This window comes from Chelmon rostratus, chromosome 12 (assembly GCF_017976325.1).
Source record: "Chelmon rostratus isolate fCheRos1 chromosome 12, fCheRos1.pri, whole genome shotgun sequence".
Classification (NCBI taxonomy): Eukaryota; Metazoa; Chordata; class Actinopteri; order Chaetodontiformes; family Chaetodontidae; genus Chelmon; species Chelmon rostratus.
The window spans coordinates 9,290,411-9,310,512 of NC_055669.1; the positions used below are offsets into that span (position 1 = coordinate 9,290,411).

At 39.9% G+C, this 20,102-nt stretch overlaps 2 protein-coding genes across 2 annotated transcripts; both read right to left on the reverse strand.

Annotated features, from left to right (window-relative positions):
* Nucleotides 1–1,869: 1,869 nt before the first annotated feature.
* asip2b (agouti signaling protein, nonagouti homolog (mouse) 2b) lies at nt 1,870–16,959 on the reverse strand. The gene is made up of 3 exons (XM_041949774.1): nt 16,851–16,959; nt 12,082–12,161; nt 1,870–2,037 (listed from the first exon to the last, which is right to left on the reverse strand). Exons 1-3 carry the CDS (start codon nt 16,957–16,959, stop codon nt 1,870–1,872), a joined length of 357 nt encoding a protein of 118 aa, XP_041805708.1.
* On the reverse strand, nt 3,329–6,663 carry LOC121615419. Its single transcript, XM_041949773.1, has 4 exons — nt 5,935–6,663; nt 5,674–5,829; nt 5,151–5,243; nt 3,329–4,349 (listed from the first exon to the last, which is right to left on the reverse strand). The coding sequence occupies exons 1-4, from the start codon at nt 6,379–6,381 to the stop codon at nt 4,035–4,037; spliced, it is 1,011 nt and encodes a 336-aa protein (XP_041805707.1). The 5' UTR covers nt 6,382–6,663; the 3' UTR covers nt 3,329–4,034.
* Nucleotides 16,960–20,102: the final 3,143 nt, after the last annotated feature.

Genomic DNA, 20,102 nt, shown 5'->3' on the forward strand with positions numbered 1-20,102 from the left:
CTCTCTGACTAACATCCATGCATTTATTTTCCCTTCCTCTTTGACACAAAGAAATTCCATAGCTGCCCTGAACATGCTTGCTGTCTCAGTTCCTGCTCTGTCTATACAGATTAACTGCTCATTTTTATTCTCTATTTTTTGGTGTATTCTGTACCCAGAGAATGCAATATATCAGTGTAAGTATATAAATCAAATGGTGCTTGTTGGCTGGACATCATGCAGGGGAAAACATTACATCAGTGTTACCTTATAAGTTTTTTACATTTATGAGAATGAATCTGTGCTAAATTATTATGGTTTATGACGTAAGCAGATAACATGTTTTACATTTATAATGTTCCTTGAAGTCAAATCTATGTTGCAAATAATCATCTGTTTTTCCTTTGAGAACTTAGCCTGACTTAAATTAGATGCTCCATTATTAATGAAATGTACTTTAGGCTTCTTCTTCACTGTCTTCAATTCTCTTATGTTCATGGCTTTTGAGGATATACTGAACCTATGATGACCTGCAAGACATAGATTATTATGAACATATCAGTTTGTTCACTTTCCATCACAAGAGGAGCACACAGAGTACAAGACGAGTTAATACAGCGTGTGAAAAACAGTTTCCCTGGGTAGAATTTAATAGACGCAAAACTGCTTTACCTTGGAATTTACACTGACTGGAATGTGTTCAGGCACGCACTTCCTGGATCCACACTTGGCCTCCTACAGGTAGGGTTAATGTTCTTGATCTTTCTGCTCTCCATTTAATCATCTCGTGGAAGAATACTAAGCGTCCCACAAGACAGCTGCCGGCAAACATTTGCAACATAACTACTTTTGTTGCTTTGTTTTGATCTTTCCTAAAAAAGGCGTTGTTTCCTCCCACAAAACCTCGAATCCCATAAATCTCTAAAATTACTGTTAACCCCTGTTTGCTTTGGCAATATAAACACTGTCTTTTCATGCCAATAAAGCTCATTAAGTTCAATTGCAACTGGCATTAAATCCACAAACAGTCACAGTAAGTTACTGTTACAGATTTAAGCATTTCAGGACATTTCCACAAAAAAAAAAAAAAAATGAGGGAAAGAACAAAAACACAAAGACAAAATAGGCTTAACAATGCATTTATTGAATAGCAAAAATATAACAAATTTTTACTTGTAAATCCACACGTAATGGCAATATCTGTTCCCTTAGCTATGATTTGACACTGGAATGGAAAAATCGGTTCTTAAGACTCTCATGACTCAAAGCACATGATTTTGTTTTATTCTCTCTATATTTAGTCTGTAGGGGGGTGAGTTTATAATTAAGAAATGTATGTTCTGATGGAAGTTAGGCTATTATGGATGCCCACGTGTTTATATGTTTATAGCAAGAGAGCATAAATGATAAAGACAGAAAAGCAGCTGCAGTGCACGAAATACCAAAGGCACAACACACATTTCTACGTGAATGTCTACATACTGTATATGAACAAGCGCATTATTCAATCTCCATTACATCTACATACTCTATGTTGGATATATTCTGTAAACATTTCTATAAGTATTTTCTTATATAGCCTTAGATAAATACAGGCTTCACTCTTTCCCTCCCATCTTTCTTTCCATCACTGAAGTGTTAAAGACACAGACAGCAGAAAGCACTTTCACCTTTGACCTCAGTCTCCTTCAGGATTTTCCAAATGTTTCTACTTTATGCTGAAGAGGAATAATATTCTTTGAACTGCACCTGTGCTGTAAAATACAAAAACCCACAGATCAGAAAGCAGTGCCGGTGTATGCATTTCTCTCTTTAAACATGTCTTTTTACTATATATGGCCAGGTGCCGGACAGTGTCTGTGCAGGCGCATGTGTGTGTTTCTGCCTCATCTACGTCTTCTTTAAGCACAGGGGGTTCATTCTCCAGCAGTGACAGATAGTGTTGAAAAGTCGACAGCGGCAGGAGGCGCAGGGGTCACAGCATGGCACATAGGAGGAGCAGTTCTCCATCAGGCGGCTGCAGCGACGTGCTGGGGTCATCAAATTTAACTTGTGTCTCTGAAACAGCACCAGCAGAGAGAAAATTTACTTAAAGAGCACAATAGTTAAAATCCACATTGATCCTTTGCCTCACGACTTGTGTTGTGTGGAAAACTATACTTTAAACACAGAGAATTACACTTTTTCGTAGTGTCGAACTCACAGACAATTTACACCCAGCTCTCCAGTTCCCCTCAGCTTTTTTTGCGGTCTGTTTTTATTCACTCTCACTAGTTCCATGTTTAGACAGCAGGCAGCTGTTTTCAGTGACTATGCTAAGAGGAGTGGGGACCAAGAAAGAAGTCAAAGGAATGTGAGTATTGAAATTACATCCACTGGGGTCAGAAACACAAATTCAAATGACTGCTAATGTTGCTGGAATACATGATTACCTTTGCTGTATTCATTTCTTTATTAATTTTGGAGACATAAGACAGAGCCAGAGGAAACTAGTGCAGTCTGTGTGTGGCAGACCTGTAGGATGTACACTGCCGTCTGTCATTATACTGCTACTGCCAGAGCTGAAATGTTTTTATTTCTTCACATAGTGGCTTTAAATATGGCTCACCATCTCAGGCCTCTGATGATCCACAAATGAATTACAGGAAAAATCTGCTCAAATGATTTACACAAAACAATCCATTGCCCATCAAAAGTGCACTGAAAAAAAAAGTCCTTTGAATTTACTTGATTTAAATGTGTACATCGGTCCCACATGATCAGAATGTGGCCAACTGACAATAGTTTTTCTCTTTTTCTCAATTAATTATTGCTCGTCAAACCAAAATATTGCATTCACGTTAGCCTGTTTGAAAGAATCGTGTTGATTCAACACATTATTTTTCAGTTACTGTAATACCAATTTATTGTGTAATGTTAAAGCAATTTTATCATGTCCATGATACCTGAATTTCAACTGTAACTCCTACTTGATTTCTTAATGCTAATATTATTCAAAGGTATTGCATAACTTTTAAACAATTCCATTATGTTCCTGCTACCTGAGTTAGGTCTGTAAATCTAACTTGATTTGTTCAAGTTAACTCTATCCAAACATATTGTAGACATTGGTTCCATGTACTAGTTAAATGTGTGCAAATACAAAATCATAAATGTAAAAAAGCTGATATGCATTGACAAAAAAAAAGACAGTCAGTTCTGTACCCAAATTTGATGTATTGAGCCCTGCATCAACAGCAGTTGATTCAAACACAAGTACACAACAATACAAGCCACACAACTGTTTGTAGTTCCACAGAACAGTGGATTTACAACAGAAAGAAATGCAAATTTTGCATGATGTGCAATGGATACACAAAACATATAACATGACCTTGCATTAACTGTTTTCACATTATATCGATAGAAGCAAATACAAACATATCTTCAGAGTGGATTAAGAAAAGCAAAGAGTTATAAACCCTGCGTAAACTGTTGTCACAGTATATTTAAAAGTGCAAAAACAAAATACTGTCAACTGTTATGACCAACACTACATTTTCAGGAGCAAATGCAAAACTGAATAACACTATCTCACTGAAGTAAACTAAACATGTCAGAAAGTGAAGAAGGCAAATTACAGCTAGTGCTTTGTTAATAAGTGTACTCCCAAGGTTATCCCTGCACTCACTATTTTCACAGTATGGACAACAGTATTTTCAAAGTGGATTTACAATTGAAAGAACAAATATCAACCCTGTTTTCCTTGAGGAATAAACACAGATATGTAAACCTTGTACAAGCCATTGTCAGAGGATTCAAAGTAACAAATTAAAAACAGCTGCTTTATTTGGTTAGTTGACTCAGAGCAGCAAACTAAAATGGCTACAAACCCTCTTTAAACTGTTTTCATAATGGTTTTATAATAGAAAATAGTGGCAACTTACAACAGTGGATTTACAAAAGAAAATGAAAAAGCAATCAAAATAGAACAGCAATACCAAAGATGCTGTTGAGGACAATTCAAATGTCCTTTTTTTGTTTGTTTATCGCTGGGAACACAGTGTCTCTGACCCCTAACACTGAAAGAGCCTGTTTTTTAGAGTGAGTGCTTTGTTAGAAAGTTTATCTCCATCCAGTTCCATGAAAATCTTCTGGACTACCTCAAAGGTAAAGCGGAGGTCAGCAGGGTAGCTGAGGTTCAGCGCATACATGAGTCCGAACAGCATAGCAACAGCTAATGCTACATTGTCTAGATCTTGCAACACCTTGATGCCTTCAAGGACAATTCCAATATCCTTAGGTTCATCACTTGAAGCATGTTCTTTAAGAACATAAATCCCAACAGTGGTGTCCTCAATGGCCTCGTTGATGGCGTTTTCATCCATGCCCTGTACAAAACAGACAAAAGTGGGCAAATAAAGGAAGGTAAATAAAAGCTATTTAACCAAGCCCCTATCAATAAAAGAATAAATAAATATGAAATTGGCTAGGCATAGTGACAGGATATAGACAAGGTAAGGTAAAAGTGAGAATGAGGGTAAATTTAAATAAAAGAACAAGTAACTACAGTTGAACATTAAAACAAATTTCAGCTGATGTTTAAATCACATGAACCCTGTTGTGGCCACCATACCGCCAGTCAAATTTTCATTATCATATTGGCAACTGACTTTTGTTTTATTATCTTTCAATTGCTTTACTCATGTCAGAGAACTGTGTAGCTGTTTAACAAAATGAAAAGGATGAAACATGAAAGAATGACACATTAAAGAATAAAATAAAAGATAAGATCAGGTGAGTAGTTTAAAAAATGTTGGATTGTAATAGAACAGCAATGGCCAAGACAGAGACAAAAAGAATGGTGACAGAACAGCTATTGAAACTATGATTAATTTAAACTGATCAATCATCAGATTGTTTTCCTTTTAAATAATCAATGATTTAGTTTAAAAAAAATATTGAAAATAATGAAAAACACCCACCACCAAGTCTCAAATTTGCTATGTTAGTTTAACTAACAACCAAGAAACATTGTATTGATTTTACAATGGTACGAAACAGATTAGCAAAATTATAATCCGTACATTTTATATTAATCAATGAATTATTTCAGACCAAGTGATCAAGTACGAGAACAAGGGAAGGATGGAAGATAAGGGGAAAAAGTAAGCACAGATTCGTGTACATACCACATATTCCCGCACAAGGTTTTCTGGATCTTCACCCATGTAGATACAGACTCCCTTGATGATACACTCTCGTCCAGTGTCTACATCATTACACTGAAAGGAGATTTTCTTGATTAGTGTCTTAATTCAGCCCATGTGCTTTAATTTAAAGTCAACTACTGGTGCAAACTGTCATATGGGTACATATTTCTGAGAATATAACACCAGGGTTCCTACAATGGTACAAGCTTTGATGTAAGCTCCAGATCATTATAATGATAAATAAGTAAATAGAGGAAAAGTTAAAACAGTCAAAAAGATGCACAAATAGTGGAAGGAAAAAGATACAAATGAATGCACTCATGGTCTCCCTGGCTCTCTGTACAATCTGTATGCCCTTCTTGCCAATAAATTATGTGGCAACTAAAACATTGTTCAATTTTACATTACCTTTCCACAATTCAAAAAAAAGAATTTCTAAAAAATGTCAAAATTGTTAACATTTGTGGGTTTTTCATGACTGTGGGACTCCTGTATAACTTACATCAGCAATTTGTGCAATGATTGTTTTGAGCCTTGCTCCGAGCTGTCCTCCTCTCTTTTGGAACAGCCTTGTCAGGTTGTCAGAGTAGAGGTCCAGCTGAGACAGGAACTTGGACTGAAGTGGGATAGTGGTGATTCTCTTGAATTCAGCATTGATCTGAAAACAGGTAAAAAGCACGAAGGAAACAGAAAAAGGTAAGACATATTAGCAGTTTGCCAGTGTGCCAGTTTGCAAGTGTACCTAAGAAATTCCGAGCCTTACCTCACTAACTTCAAACAGGGCAGGCCACCTTGCCATGAAATCCTCCACCATTGGAACATCACGAACGACTTCATGTCTTCTGTGTGCGAAAGTCTTTTCCATCTTGAGTTTCACAACCTCTCTGTTATTCCTCTTCTTTACATCTAAGAGTAGAGCTTTCTGCATGGCCTCCAGACTCTCCTCAGTTTCTGATGATGGGTATGTCGGGCAAAAGTTCACCTCTGCCCTCTTTGCCTTTTTGACACCAAAGGCTGCGCTGCGCTGTCCTGCGGGTTTGTTTTTTAAAGAGTTCACTGTCACCTCTGGGCAGCCCAGTTTTCTCAGGTGTGTGCGGTAGTTAGACAGTTTGTACTTTAAACTGGTCTTCCATCCACCATATCCAGTACAGGACCCTTTCTCAGTTAAACATGGATGTGTCTTAATAAGACTCTGGGCTACCTGTTCCATCTCCTTATCACTGGCATAGACTTTATGCTGCACAATTTCCTGCACTAAACCATCAAGGATGGATGACTTCAACTTGGGATCTGGAATAAGTACAGTGCCATTTTGAATATAGGCCAAACTTGCCTGCTGAAGTTTTAATTCAGCATCGTAGGAAAACTTAGGCACATGAAAAACAGGAGGCCAAGAGGACCGTGAGCTTGTAGACTCACTCGATGAGAGTATATCTGTATCCACAGAGCCACCTGACAGGGACGAAGAGTCATTTACAGGGGAAGAAGTGAATGCTTGGGGTCTTAAGACTGGAATGAAAACAGAAGACCTTTCTTCATCATGCTGCATAGTAGAGGGCCTTGACATATCAATGACTTTAAGAGTACCTTTATCTTCAACTTCTGAAATTGAGGTAAGGTTAAGGAACTCATTTCCAAACAAAGAATCCATAAATTGAAGTTTAAAGTTGCCCTGAAGGCCACACTGTTTCTTCACTTCAATGATGAGGTCATCAACGGATGCAGGGAGTCCATGGGAGAGAGTCAACCTCTGAGAGCTGCCATCAGTCAAGACGATCTTCAGGATCACAGGAGTCCCCATCTTCAAAGCTGTTTACTCTGCACAGACACACACACAAAAATGATTAGATGTCAGACATGTTTACATTTTAGATTTCAAATTCAGTGGTAAAAACCTACTTTTCAATTAGAGTTCAACTGGTATGCAAATTTCTTAAATATTTAAAATAGAGTAGGATAGGAGAAGAAAAGGAGTTAAATTTTATACTTAATTATACTTACTTAGATACCTTTTAAAAGACAAATTTTAACTACATTTTAGGCTGATATTTGGCCAAATCACCTTTTTCCAATTCAAACCATCACTGCAGGTCAGTATTGTATATCTGGTCCATGTCAGATGTGGACAAAAATAAACTTTAAAAAAGTTTGTTGAAATGAATACCTCATGAATTCATATTTAAGCATTTTTAATGAATTTTAAAGGCCTAATACTATAAAATTTAACAAATATAAACAAAAATACCAAATAAGTGATAGATGCAGGGAGATGAAGGTGGTGCTGCACCTTCCTGTAACCATATTTAATAAAGTAGACAAAAGCACATTGTCATAAACAACCCCCCAAGTTGCTAGCGCACCTTTTATTTCAATATGCCTTTTCAAAGTCACCATGCGGGCTGACCCAATCCTGTAGTCAACTAGTGGATAAGCATCAAGGAGTTCACTGAGTGCAATGAGCGTGAATGTTCTTGTGGGTGCTGGGCTGAGTTCAAAGGCTCTATAATGCTCTCTGTACCAGCCACAGAGCTCTTTGACAATGTAGAATATACTCTCATGTAAAATACAGATTTGGTCAATTTCACTAAATTCAGGCAATCCACCTGCTGCTCTGTGGGCCAGTATCATTCCCTTCCTATAGGTTATGCCCTTGGTTGTCACACACTGTGCAAGGTGAACCTCATGTGTGTCAGAGAACTGTTGCCTGATGACTTGTGCTATCTCCTCTTTGAGCAAGTCTACTGGTAGAGTGGATACAGCCGAGACCTCTAGGTCAGATTTGCTCAGACATGGAGAGCTCAGATGGTAAGCAATCATCATCTGATGCTTTGAGGCTAATGAGAGGGGCACATTCTTGAAGCAGCTTGTGTGTCTGATAACCTGCTTAAAAAAGCTATGCTTAGCCTCAAAGCGCATTGTCCACAGCCCAACAACTGGACCAAACAGCCTAATCATCTGGGGATAGTGTTCCAAATAATGGTGTTTTGGTAGCAGCTTGATGTCAGGGAACAGCTCTTTGTATCTCTGCCTGTGCTCTACGATTTTACTTTCTAAAAAAGCCAGCGAGTCATCACTATGCACAGGGGCAACAACAAGCTCTGTTATGTCCTTCAGATCCATGAGAACAAGCCACGCAGCCTCATCTTCAGGTACATATGATCCAACCAAAAAAGGCAAGAACCGGAGCAAGCTCCAGTTTTCATGAGCGTTTCCCCCCACAGTTTTTCTGCTGGAGAAAGTTTGTGACACTACATGAGGTTTATTTGTCCTGTCAGCCCATTTGTAGGGAAACTTCAGAATAGCATTGTTCAGGTCATCTAATGTGAAAAGCTTTCTGGATATAAGTACTGTTAAGCAATGAGCTAGCTCTACTGGGATTATACCCTCAAAAACATCATGGGCAAGATCCGGTGGATAGCCAAAGATGACATGAAAATGAGACAGATTTTTTGTGAAGACGCATTCCTTTTTCAATCCGTAACAACCTGTACCTGTATCTTGGGCTTGTTTGACATGGGCCTGATAAAGCTCCTTGGTTCTCAGACTGAAAGCACCAGATGCAACAGAATGCAGCTGAATATCACTGCTCTTTCCTGTGCAAAACCTGCAATAGTATTCCACCGAAAAACTCTGCAGAAATCCTGCGATGCTGTGTGCTCCCAGGTTGTCGGCCACTACACTGAGTACTGTACCCTTAACTGACTCACCTAACAGCGGGACATAAACACCCAATTCCTCCAAAGTTTTCAGATCTTGTAGAAGAGGTTCAAAGATTTTATCATAACCATAAGTTTTAACATCATCGGTTTTGCACAAAACTGACAAGTAGATAGATGACAACGAGGAATGAGAGCCTGGAGGCAAGTTTGCTAACACCCAATAAACAGCACAAAGCTTGTGTTTCTTTCGCGAGGTGCCAAGGGGGTTACAGGTTTCAAAGTCATCTACATAAAAATTTAGGATGAGCCTTGGCTTATCTCCAGCAAGGAAACGATTTTCCTTAAATAAGGAACCATCTCTTAAGGACCTGTACTGATATGACACTCCAGAATGTGTTTCCTCCTGTCTTTGATGGCCCTCAACAACTTTATCAACGATGTCCCTTCTACTTAACAGCTGATGTAAGGACTTCAATACTGGGACATACTGGAAACTGCGTTTGTTTTTACTATCAAGAATGTATTCAACTGGCTCTATAACACTGAAGTTCTCCTTGTAATACTGCTTACGCAGATATGCAGTACTTAGAGGGCCACCTTTTTGTATGGACCTTTGCACAGGATTACCAGAACAAATTGCATTAACAGTTTCTCTAATTATAAGTTCATCAACAGGGAGGTTTCTCTGATGAAAGATGTCACTCACAATATCACAAGATAACGGAACAGGTGCAGAACAAATCAAATGATGGAGTTCCCCTAAAAACACATCAACAGCTGTGCTAGGCACATGGACCAAATGCTCCAACTTCAACAACGCAGCTGCAAATCTTTGCTCTATGACCTTTTGCAAGTCCTCAGTATGAGAATGACTACTTGAAGGAATGGCTGTATCGGACTCCTCTACACACTCCTGACTATTTGCCTCCAATTCATTCACAGATGGTATCCTAGTTATAACCACTCCAGGTTTAAAATCAACCAATCTGTGATGGCAGTGTTTTCGGTTTTTGTGAGATTTAAATGTACAATAAATGTTTGTTTTAAAGTCACAGCCTAAAAACATACAAATGACCGTCTCATTTCTTTTGAGATGTGCATTTATATGAGCAAAATAATCCCTCTCTGAGGTTAAATCACTACAAGCACAAAAGTGGCAACTGAATATTGCTTCCTCTTTGCGAATGACCCCTGTGGAGTGGATTTTACTTTGGTGGACAATAAGGGCATTCCAAGTCTTAAATGTGCATGGACAGTGCAGGTATGTACATGGAAAGCGAGAACTACGTCCAAAATGTGGATGCTTTAATTTGTAGTGATGCAAAAGCTTGGACCTACTTGACACAGTTTCTGTGCACCCCTTACAACTCCACATTTGCACCACCTAAGCCTGCAACATACATCAAGATCATCATAAGTCACACAATAAGAGCTTCAATCTGCAATTCAAATATAAACTAAAAGGTCCGCTGCACTACCAAAATTGAAAACATTTGGAAATCTGCCATCACATCCAAATGAATTGATAGATCTTTAAAGACAAGAACTAACACTAAACAACAAGCAAATGTGTTTTCAGTGTTTTCTGATGTTGCTCAGAATGGCAATGTTTGCCGTGAGTAGAGCAAATCTATATTTTTAATTATACTCAATTGAAAAATAAACAAAATTAATTGCCATTTTCCATCTATACCTCAAACTCTTCGATTATTTTTGGAAATGTACCTCAGAAAGTCTCAAAAATGCAGATTTTGGGTTTAAACAGCAACACAAAATAAAAGAAGTATGACAGCACTTACCACTATAAAGCCTTTGAGTGTGTATGCTGTGCAAATAGGATAATGGACCTATGAAAGAAAATATTTAGAATCAGTGAGGTGAACTCAGTGGATTGCCTCAATTACTAAAAGACCACAAAAAAATATAATAAAAGCACAGTGCAAAGATCCGACAGTCATCAACTTTTAAGTATTTTCTGTAATATGGCGCAATGACACAGTGGCAAGATGAAAATAGTTTTAAATCCACTTTGAGTCCAACTTTAAGAACGTTGCTTCATTCATTTGAACACTTAGTCGATGTACGTGAGGAGAGAGTGTATAAGGAACCTGACATGACAAACACACGCATATAATCAATTGAGAATCAATCGCTCACGTTTGCCTGCACACAAAAGCTCTCTGTCACAGACACGCGCCGTTCTAAACCTCTTATTAATTTATGCAACCCCCGGTCCCCCGCTGTATTCGCCAACTGCTCCGCCCGCACCCGCCACAGTCACACTGTCTGGAGCGGAGGGGCGAAGCTCGGGGAAATCCCCTCAAAAGGTCGGCTGACTGCGCTCGACTGGCTGTACATTGAAGCAGCGCCATTACTAACGGGACTAGCGATTGATACTGTTGGTTTTTAGCTAGCTAGCTAAAAAGCAAATATATATATATACAAACAAGTCGACAGACTGTTGGAATTCATACTTTGTGTAACGTTACGAAAACAGCAATCAAGTGAAAATGTCGCCTACTTGAACAGGAACTTACTAATTAACTTTTAATTAACGTATTAACTTACGTGTCCAGTAATTAGGTCGCTGTTGGAGGAATCAAATGGCCGGAGAATCTTCCAAAATTACCGCGGTCAACACTTCTTCTTATTGTATCGCGACGGTTGGCATTCAGCTTATTGGCTCATTTCCGCACCTTCTGCTCCGGATCGCCCAATGACACTTCCTGGCGCCTTTTGAATATATTCCATTTCCGGCGATGACAAAAATCAATTGCATTAATTCAAAATTTTCAATTAAATCACTTTCAATCAACACGAGAGAAACATGTATATTCAACATTTTCTATAAACAAGTGAAGTCTATGTGATTAAACTATGTTCACCAAAGGAATATAAATGAATCGTGTTGCATTTATTAACTTCATTTTTGTAAATTCAAAGACCTGCTATTTACAATTTTTTCAGTGTGGAAGTTTAAATGTTTCACTCAGCATACAGTTTTGTGCTGAAGTTTCAATGAAATGCAGGAACAAGAGTGCACAGAATGTACTGAAGTTAAATGCATGTGTTTTTCTAACTTTGACGCTCCCTTTAAGGAAATCTAAGAGGAACATTTGGATTAAAACTCACCAATTCAGACCCATTCATACACATATTGTTCATTTAAATAAATCATTTAATCGAGAACTTCTAATTTCAGGCAATCATAAGCATGCTGTGCTGAAAAGGAGAAAGAAAGAAAAGCTTACAGAAATGTGACTTGTGACTTCCTGTGATGGGGAGATCTTTCGCCTCGCAAACAGTCGTCTGGTCTTCACTTGGCTCCAAACTAGGATTGGACATAATGGAAGAATCACTGTTTATAAAGACACTCAATAAATATTGCTATTATAATGATCTCTGTGCTTTTCTTTATTGGATGTCAGTTCAGCTTCCCTGGCCAAGAAAAGCAAAAACCTCACCACATTCTTGTGAGACCTATTATGTCCTTGACTTAGCAACAACACGGCTGCCTATTGTTTATTTTACCCTCTTTGTCCTGTCAGGTCAACACTTGACTGGATGCAGGATTTACCTCAGAAGGGTCTGCTCCTGGCTTGTCTTCCAGTCAGATGTGCCTGGAACACCTCAACACACCTCAACATCATCTGGCTACTTTCAATGTGGAGGAACAGGGATTTGGACATGTGAACTGAAGCTTCTGCTCACTCCTTCCTCAGGGAATCTGCACCTCACTGTGGCGAGCAGGTTTTCGTGACCCTGAAGGCTATGTTCCCAGGTGCAGCAGCTCCTAGAATCCCTATGAACTAACCACTGCTGGAGACAGTGTCTGAGAGAGCATCCACCAGGTTGAGTTAAGCCCAATGTGGAGTCATCGCTATATGGGCTCACCACCCACAAGGACGGGGGTAAAGCTGTGGTCCATTACAAGCTCATTAGTGGTTGATGGTGAAGAACTTGCTGACCCCCTTTACAAGGGATGGGTTTTGGTAAGAGGAATGCATAGATAAACAGGGCAAGTAAAGCACAGCCTTGGTGACCTGACATGTTTCCCTCCAGGTAGAGGAATCTTCAGAGAGATCAGTTGCTCCGTCAGGAGGTGGGCTGACCTTTGTGAGGCCTCATTTGAGTAATCTGAGTTGCACTTTCTTTGCTTCTGTGAAAAAGATGTTTGCAAATGTTTTGGTTATCTCCATCCTTGTGTGACTGCTGGGAAGAGTTATCAACACCATCAAATATTAGTAGCGTAGAAAATGTGTAGAAAATGTGTTTACTGGCTTCTTTGTGAGCACTCCTTTTCTGCACTATTTGCCAGCCTGTCGGCAGGAGGATTTATTACTGTGCAACTGGAAGCGTAAACCTCCTCCGTCTCATTCTTGTAGATGACACCTGGAAACAGAGTCAGTAACAGTCTGTGTTTTCTTAAATCTCAAAAGTTTTGGGTCATTTAAAGGGGTCATTACATAGGTTAGAAATAGGTTTTTCGGTATGTTTAAAGGGTTAAAATTCCATTGTCTGTTTCCGTTTTTTTTTCGTAGGATGATTTGTGATGCTGGTCAAGTCTATCTGTACAACTTTGTACTGATATAACAAGTGGCTCTATGGATGGTAACATCAGTCAGTCAGTCAGTCAGTCTGCCGACTGACCACTTTGGTCCAGACTGAAATAAAAGTTTGTACAGGCATTCAGTGATTTTGGTGATCCTCTGGCTCATCATCAGGTCAAAATGTATTTTGTTTCTTTTGTGACTTGACCTGCAAATGCAGCAACATTCCCAGCAGCCTCAGCTGTGCATTCTGTTGGCATGTTAACACACTAAAGTAATTATACCTGCTAAACATCAGCATGTTAGCATTCTAACTGTGAGCATGTCGACATGCTGATGGCCGTATTTTGCTCAAAGCACCTTTGTGTACAGCCTCACGGAGCTGATGGCGTGGCTGCGCACTGTTAGTCTAGTTTGATTCTTTTTTACATTTACATACAACATTAATTATTTTATACGGAACACGTGGTGTCATCTTAGCTATATAATTTAGCATCACTATGACAAAGGGAACAAAACATCTCCTAAAATGTGCCTTTTTCCATCTTGTCTAGTATCTGCGACCATGTGACAGTAGAATATAAAATGAATTGAGGCCATGTTAGGGTCTATGTGTGGGGGATGGATGTGTTATTGAGATGAGAGAGGTTAGAGGTTGGGAGCTTCCAATGATTTTGGAAGCAATTTGTTCTTGTTGGAGACAGACAGCACAATGAGAAAATGGGGAGCAGCAGAGTATTATGGACTGGATTATGCTTTTGTGAAGCGGTGACAGAAGGTGGGGGTCAACAAAGAGTGCTTTGAGTCTGCAGATGGCAGAGAGCCCTTGCTGGCAGCATTTGACATCAGTGGTGTGTGGGTCAAAAGTGGGTTCATTGTCCACTGTGATCCCAATGTATTTAAAACTGCCAACGTGCTCCACTTTCTCACCATTGGTGAAAATGGGGTTCAGGGAAGTGCAGTGAGTGCTGAACCAGTTCCTTTGTCTTACTAACAGCTGGAGATAGTTACTGTTACGCCACTGAATGAAATGAGTGATGGAGTGTTGATAAGTCACAGAGTCATTGTCATTAAGAAGTGTTAGTATGGCATTGTCGTCAAAGTACATAAAGTATGTGGCGATGGGAGACGAGCTAGTACAGTCATTCCTGTGTACGGTGGTGAGAAAGGGCCTGAGGGCTCCACTGTTGGTGGTGATGGTTGGAGATGTTGCCGAGCCAACCCTTACAGTCTGTCACTGAGGAAGTGGGTGAGAGGTGGGGTGATGTTGATGTTCTCAAGCTTCTTTATCATGTGATGACGCTGGATTGTGTTGAATCCAGAACTGAAGCCGATGAAGAGGATTCTGACAAAGCTTCACGGTGATCCTAAGGTGGTGTAGCAGGAGATGGAGGGGGACATGCTACAGCATCCTCAGTTTTCCAGCAACTCAAAGGAGGATTAAGGATGACAGTTCTTGACCTTGACTTTTGTCCTTTGACAAAACAAAAAACTTGACTCAAGGCCCACTTACTAGCTTTTTCTGGAGCCTTCACAGTGTCATGGGTCTGCAGCTTGAACTGAGGACCACTGCATACATTTGAAATCAATGTAAATAAATGGTTTGGTTTTGTACATCTAACTGTGCCAAACAGCACTGAGAACCGTATGTGCAATCCAGTAAGTGGGGAGTGTTTCTTTGTCTCTCTCAACGATTTCACCAATTTAAATTCAATCATCTGTGTAGATGGACCGAATTTGTTAGAATGTTTGCCTTGAAGCGTGTTCCCATTAACTCGGTACTCGGATCAGTACTTGATCAATGTTCAAGGTGTTTCAGTGGTTTTATATTGTTTACAGATTGAAACAGCTACTACGATTGTAGGTGTTCCAATGGCAGTGATTTGGCTCCACACCTCCACCCTCCAGGCTTCAGACACTGGCACCTTCTGCACCCTCACCATTGTACACAGGAAACTTCTCAAAAATTCTCCTTCTTGGCTCTGACTTCTTTCCCTCTGCCTCATGAGTGATGGCTGCTACACCTTCCCTTCAAATCCAGATCAACACCTTTGCAAAAGTCTTTGGCCAGATGTTAAGACATTAGTTATGTTGCCTATACCTCTGTTTAGCTTGGTGGTGTTTCATATCTCTCCTCCTGCTTATGCTGGGGCCCTCATTCATACTTTGAACTTTGCCTTTTAGGTATTTCTACTTGACTTCAAATACAGATTTCCTGGGGAACCACCCTCTCAACAAAGTGAAATTAAACACTAGCTACACAAGTTAAATCACACAGCCTCAAACGTTCAATAAGTAGAGCTGTAATAATTCCTTTATTTGTGCCTGAAACTGCACACAGTATGTAAAATGACGAACATGATGTTACGCCCAGAAACCTCGTGCCTCCGGGCTTGTCACCATCAGACTCTGCAGTTCAGTTGCATTATCCGGCTCTATGGAGCGTTTTAGTTTCTTTCAGCTCGTTGTTTTAGTTTTTGCAGCTGCACTTTTGGTTCAGACTCACTCCTGTAGTGGAGCATCTAACAGTTATACTTCTCTCGGGAGTTGGTGGAGATTGAAAACAGATCTAGAAGGAGTGTGAATATGAAACTTATCATAGCCACGTGGTCAGACACACAAGTCCAAGCTAATCTTGCTCTGTGTCTACTGGATGTGTGGCAACAGTTTGCTGACAAATTTGTTACACCCGTCATAAATCAGAACACTGCGATGGTCTGTCAACTGCCCAATGATTTACTTCAAATCTTTTTTGCTTCACAAACCGCAAAATCACACCAGATGTACGAGCAGTGGTTTAATACAATGAAGGGTGGTTAAAGATAATATTTTAAATTAGGGACATTTTGAAACGTTTGCTATGAATAAATGCTCTTTATTACAGTAAGGCTCTGTTAACTCCTGCTGCAATCAAACCCTTATAATGATATAGACTAGAAGCTGGAAACCAAATACATTTCAACATATTCATGCAATTTAAGATCATAGGTGTTAAATTGAGTTTGAGCTGATTCATAGATGTTTGCATTAGCGGGTGAATTGTAAAAACCTCCTGTGGACAGATTAACAATGAATGAGGGGTTTTATTTTATGATTTGCCTGTTTTTTTTAATAAAAGTCATTTTAAATACATATTGATGGAAATAAGCCATGCAGGTTTGCCTAAAAGAAATTATCTGTCCTCCTTTTAAATATATAGATATTTATTTACTACTTTGTAAAACAAGCTCATTGATACTCTGGTTTATCACAGACTAAATACATCTTTCTAAGTGCACGATGTAATATGGAGAAGCCACATCAGTCTATGCTAAGCCATATCTTACATGTAGTCTTTTCGTTCCTTTATAAACAGGACAATTGTCGCTCACGACGTAGCCTTTAAACGTCTTTTTAGAGGCACAACAAACAGCAAATAACGTCACCGTGAATGCGTCCATCAGCATCACTTAAAAAGGCTGAATCCTCACCTGTGCGATTCTCACTCTTCCTCACGTCTTTCTTCGCGTCCTCTGCCCAGGACAGCGGGAAGACAAGCAGAAGGAAGAACAACAAGTGTTTGCCGGTGATCTTCCTCATGATGATGATGATGATGATGAGATCTGTTGATGACACGTTACAAAATCACGCTCAATAAATGCATCCCAGGTGTATCTCAGGCGCCTGACTCACGCACTTCTCCGCCTGTTAGTCCTCGCTTCAGCTCCCTCGGGCTTCTCGCTGGCTGTGAGGAGATGCCTCTGCCTCCAACGCAGGGTGGCTGACGAGCGACACAGACCGAAATGTGCCGCCCACACACGCCAAGAGATGATGCTCGGTGAGGGAAGGATGACTGCCCCTGGCAACAGACAACAGGACCTCCCCAGTGGAAGGAAGTTTCCTTGCGCCAGCAAACATTTCAGTGATCCCTCCACGGTGGAGTCAGTGATATCTCCCTCGCCTTACTGTCAGCCTCTCATTTACTGAGAACATTATTGGGAGTGATGAAGAGTTACTATGTACATTCACGAATCAGTAGCCTGTGCATAATTGCTATACTTAAATACTTAGCATTTTATTTTGGGGTAAATGTACTTTAATATTAATATTTGACTGATAAAGGCGCATTATTATATATGTATGTACACTATATGCTTTCCTCTCCTAAATGCTGGCAGTGCAGCGTGTTCCAGGGGAGTTAGTTGGGCTGTTACCCTTTTCAGTCTTTCCAATATCCTGTTTTATGCTTTGGATAAGAGCATACTCTGTTATGGTTGATACAACTATGCATCATGCGCCAATTAATTTCATTAAAATCAGGCACACCCTTCAATCTCAATTGCAACTATTACGTACTTGGATATGTGAGAATAGATTTGCATGGACTGCAGCAAAAAGTAAAAGTATGTTTGGGGGCCAGATAGGCCTAATATGATAATCAGCTGTGATGATCGTTTCAAGATGTCCAACAGGTTTAAATTCTCATTGTCACACTGTCATGTCCAAGAAATTATGTTATGTTTTTGCCCTGTGTCTATGTTGTCTTGTGACTTCCTGTTTTATTGTGAAACCTAACTCTCCTCTCGTTTCGGGCCCTTGACTTCCTGGTGTCCTTCCCACCTGTCTGATTGTCTACCCCACCCTGATTGTTTCCACCTGTGCCCCATTACCTCATGTGTATGTATAGTCTGCGTTTCCCTTTGTCCCGAGCCAGTTCGTCTTGTCTTGTGCAGTCTGAACCTACGCCATTCCATGCCACGTCTTGTTACCAGGTTTTGTATTTCTTTGTTACTTTGTCTAGTTAAATAGCGTAGTCTTGCCTTGCTTTATTTTGACACTTTGCCTTGCCTTTTCCTGTCACAGTCATTTTCCTCGTAAGAGTGATTTTTGTTTTCCTCCTTGAGAGCGATTTAGTTATTAGAGTAGTTTGTGTCTTCCTCTGTAAAGAGTGATTTATTTTGTTACTTTCTCATTAAAGATTGTTTGTTTTGCACTTAGTGACACATACTAAATGGGCAGCTATCATGGGAGGAACATATTGTTGAAAATATTGTTAAGAAAGAAGAGGTATTTTATTCACCAGGGGATGTTCATCTTTTCTTACCCTGCCTCTAGGGTGCTAGTGATGCGGGCACTAGTTTTCTCACCTTGATTACTACTGGGCTGTCTGGTCAGGTGCAACCAAAAAAGATCTGCCTACGCTCCAAATAGTTCGGGATAAAGCTGCAAGGCTCACACTGGCCTGTCCATTAGGTGTGAGGCAGAGTACAAAGAAAAAGCCAGTCTCTCATGGCTCAGAGACAGTATTGGTCTGCATGCAATCTAATGAGTTTCATTGTGAGAGACTATAGGCAAACTACCAGGAAGGCTACTACAGGTTCTCTAGTTAATCGAAAAACTAGAAAAGACAGTGTCCAGATCTAGTAAGTATACAGCCATGGAGCAAGTTACCAACTGTATTTGAGTATTTTTTTTATTGAATTTTGTATGTGTAGAACATACCAATACACATAACAGGGCACACAATTGCCTACACATGAGTAAAAGGAGAAATAAATCAATAAGACAATACAGTCACATTTAATGAACAGGGATTCTTCAAACATAAAGTAAGAAAGCTGCCAGTTCTTCATAAACCTTTTCAGTGAGGTCTGAGTTCTACTTTGAGGTGCATCATCAAGTACTTCAGCCAGTGTGTATGGGAAGGCGGTGAGGTCTTTTTTTCATCTGAGCAGGATAAGACACCACGTAAATATGGCTGTCATAGGGTTTGGTGTGACAATTCTCAACAGTTTTTGTCTGTTTCTGTAAAGAGTTTGGCAAGCCTGCTGATGGATAGGTGGAGCCTATGAATTACTTTAAACTGTAGCAATCCGTGTTTGATGGATGCACTCTCTGCCACGTTGTTTCAGATATATCTGAGGCGAGTTCCACACCCTCACTGTTGTTTATGCAGTTTAGTGAGGAGGCTGCTGCATGAATTATCTCATGTAAAGCAGATCTGCACATATGATAGATATTGCTCCCCTTTGTGATGGGTCCACCCTTAAACAATTATTTATTCAGCTACTCTGTGAGATCTGATCTGAAGAGATGGAGAAAAATACTGTTTGAAAAAATTCATGCTTGCAAGTATCTGGAAAAATTGGATCACAGGATGCCAAAGTCTGTCTTTAGTTGCTATAGGGACATAAAACTGCCTTCTCTGCAAAGATCTATCATAGAAACCATGCAAAGTCCAAAGCTGAAATATTGAGTCAATAAGAGGAGGGAAGCTGAGCAAACAAAGCTGCACAAGGGGTGTATTGAAATTATATCAATACGGGTCTCTTTTCAGTTCAGAGCTTTACTGACGCTTCCATTGGTCAGTTTATCTCTGCTGATTGTGCATATTAAGGCTCACTTTGAAAAGTGTACTCTTTGTCATGTTTTTTTTGTACCCTGACGTCTTCCAAAATTATGTAATGCTTTTTAGAGTGTTTGGGATGGAGTTATATGGGTCAGACAGATAAAGGAGAAGGTCGTCAGCATATTGCGAAAGACTGTGTATTTGTCCTGCTCTGCTCTCACAATCAGGCCAGCATTATTTCTTGGTGCAATTGCAAGGGGCTCAATGGTGACGTCCAAAGGCAGAGGGGTGGGGGTGCCGCCTTGTCTTGTCCCTCTGAATAGAGGGAAATACTTGGACACAATTGTATTGGGCCAAAAGTGCCAGGTTCTTTGAGAAGCTTCACCATCTGGGA

Excerpts from the sequence above, each read along its gene's own strand:
- LOC121615419 (XM_041949773.1), bottom strand. The coding sequence starts at position 6,381 with ATGGAACAGGTAGCCCAGAGTCTTATTAAGACACATCCATGTTTAACT. Across the intron at positions 5,244-5,673 it reads TCATTGCACAAATTGCTGAT|TGTAATGATGTAGACACTGG; the intron begins GTAAGTTATACA and ends ATCTCCTTTCAG. Across the intron at positions 4,350-5,150 it reads ACCTTGTGCGGGAATATGTG|GGCATGGATGAAAACGCCAT; the intron begins GTATGTACACGA and ends TGTTTTGTACAG.
- asip2b (XM_041949774.1), bottom strand. The coding sequence starts at position 16,959 with ATGAGGAAGATCACCGGCAAACACTTGTTGTTCTTCCTTCTGCTTGTC. Across the intron at positions 12,162-16,850 it reads GAAGAGTGAGAATCGCACAG|TTTGGAGCCAAGTGAAGACC; the intron begins GTGAGGATTCAG and ends GTCCAATCCTAG. Across the intron at positions 2,038-12,081 it reads AAGTCACAAGTCACATTTCT|AGACACAAGTTAAATTTGAT; the intron begins GTAAGCTTTTCT and ends GTGCTGTTTCAG.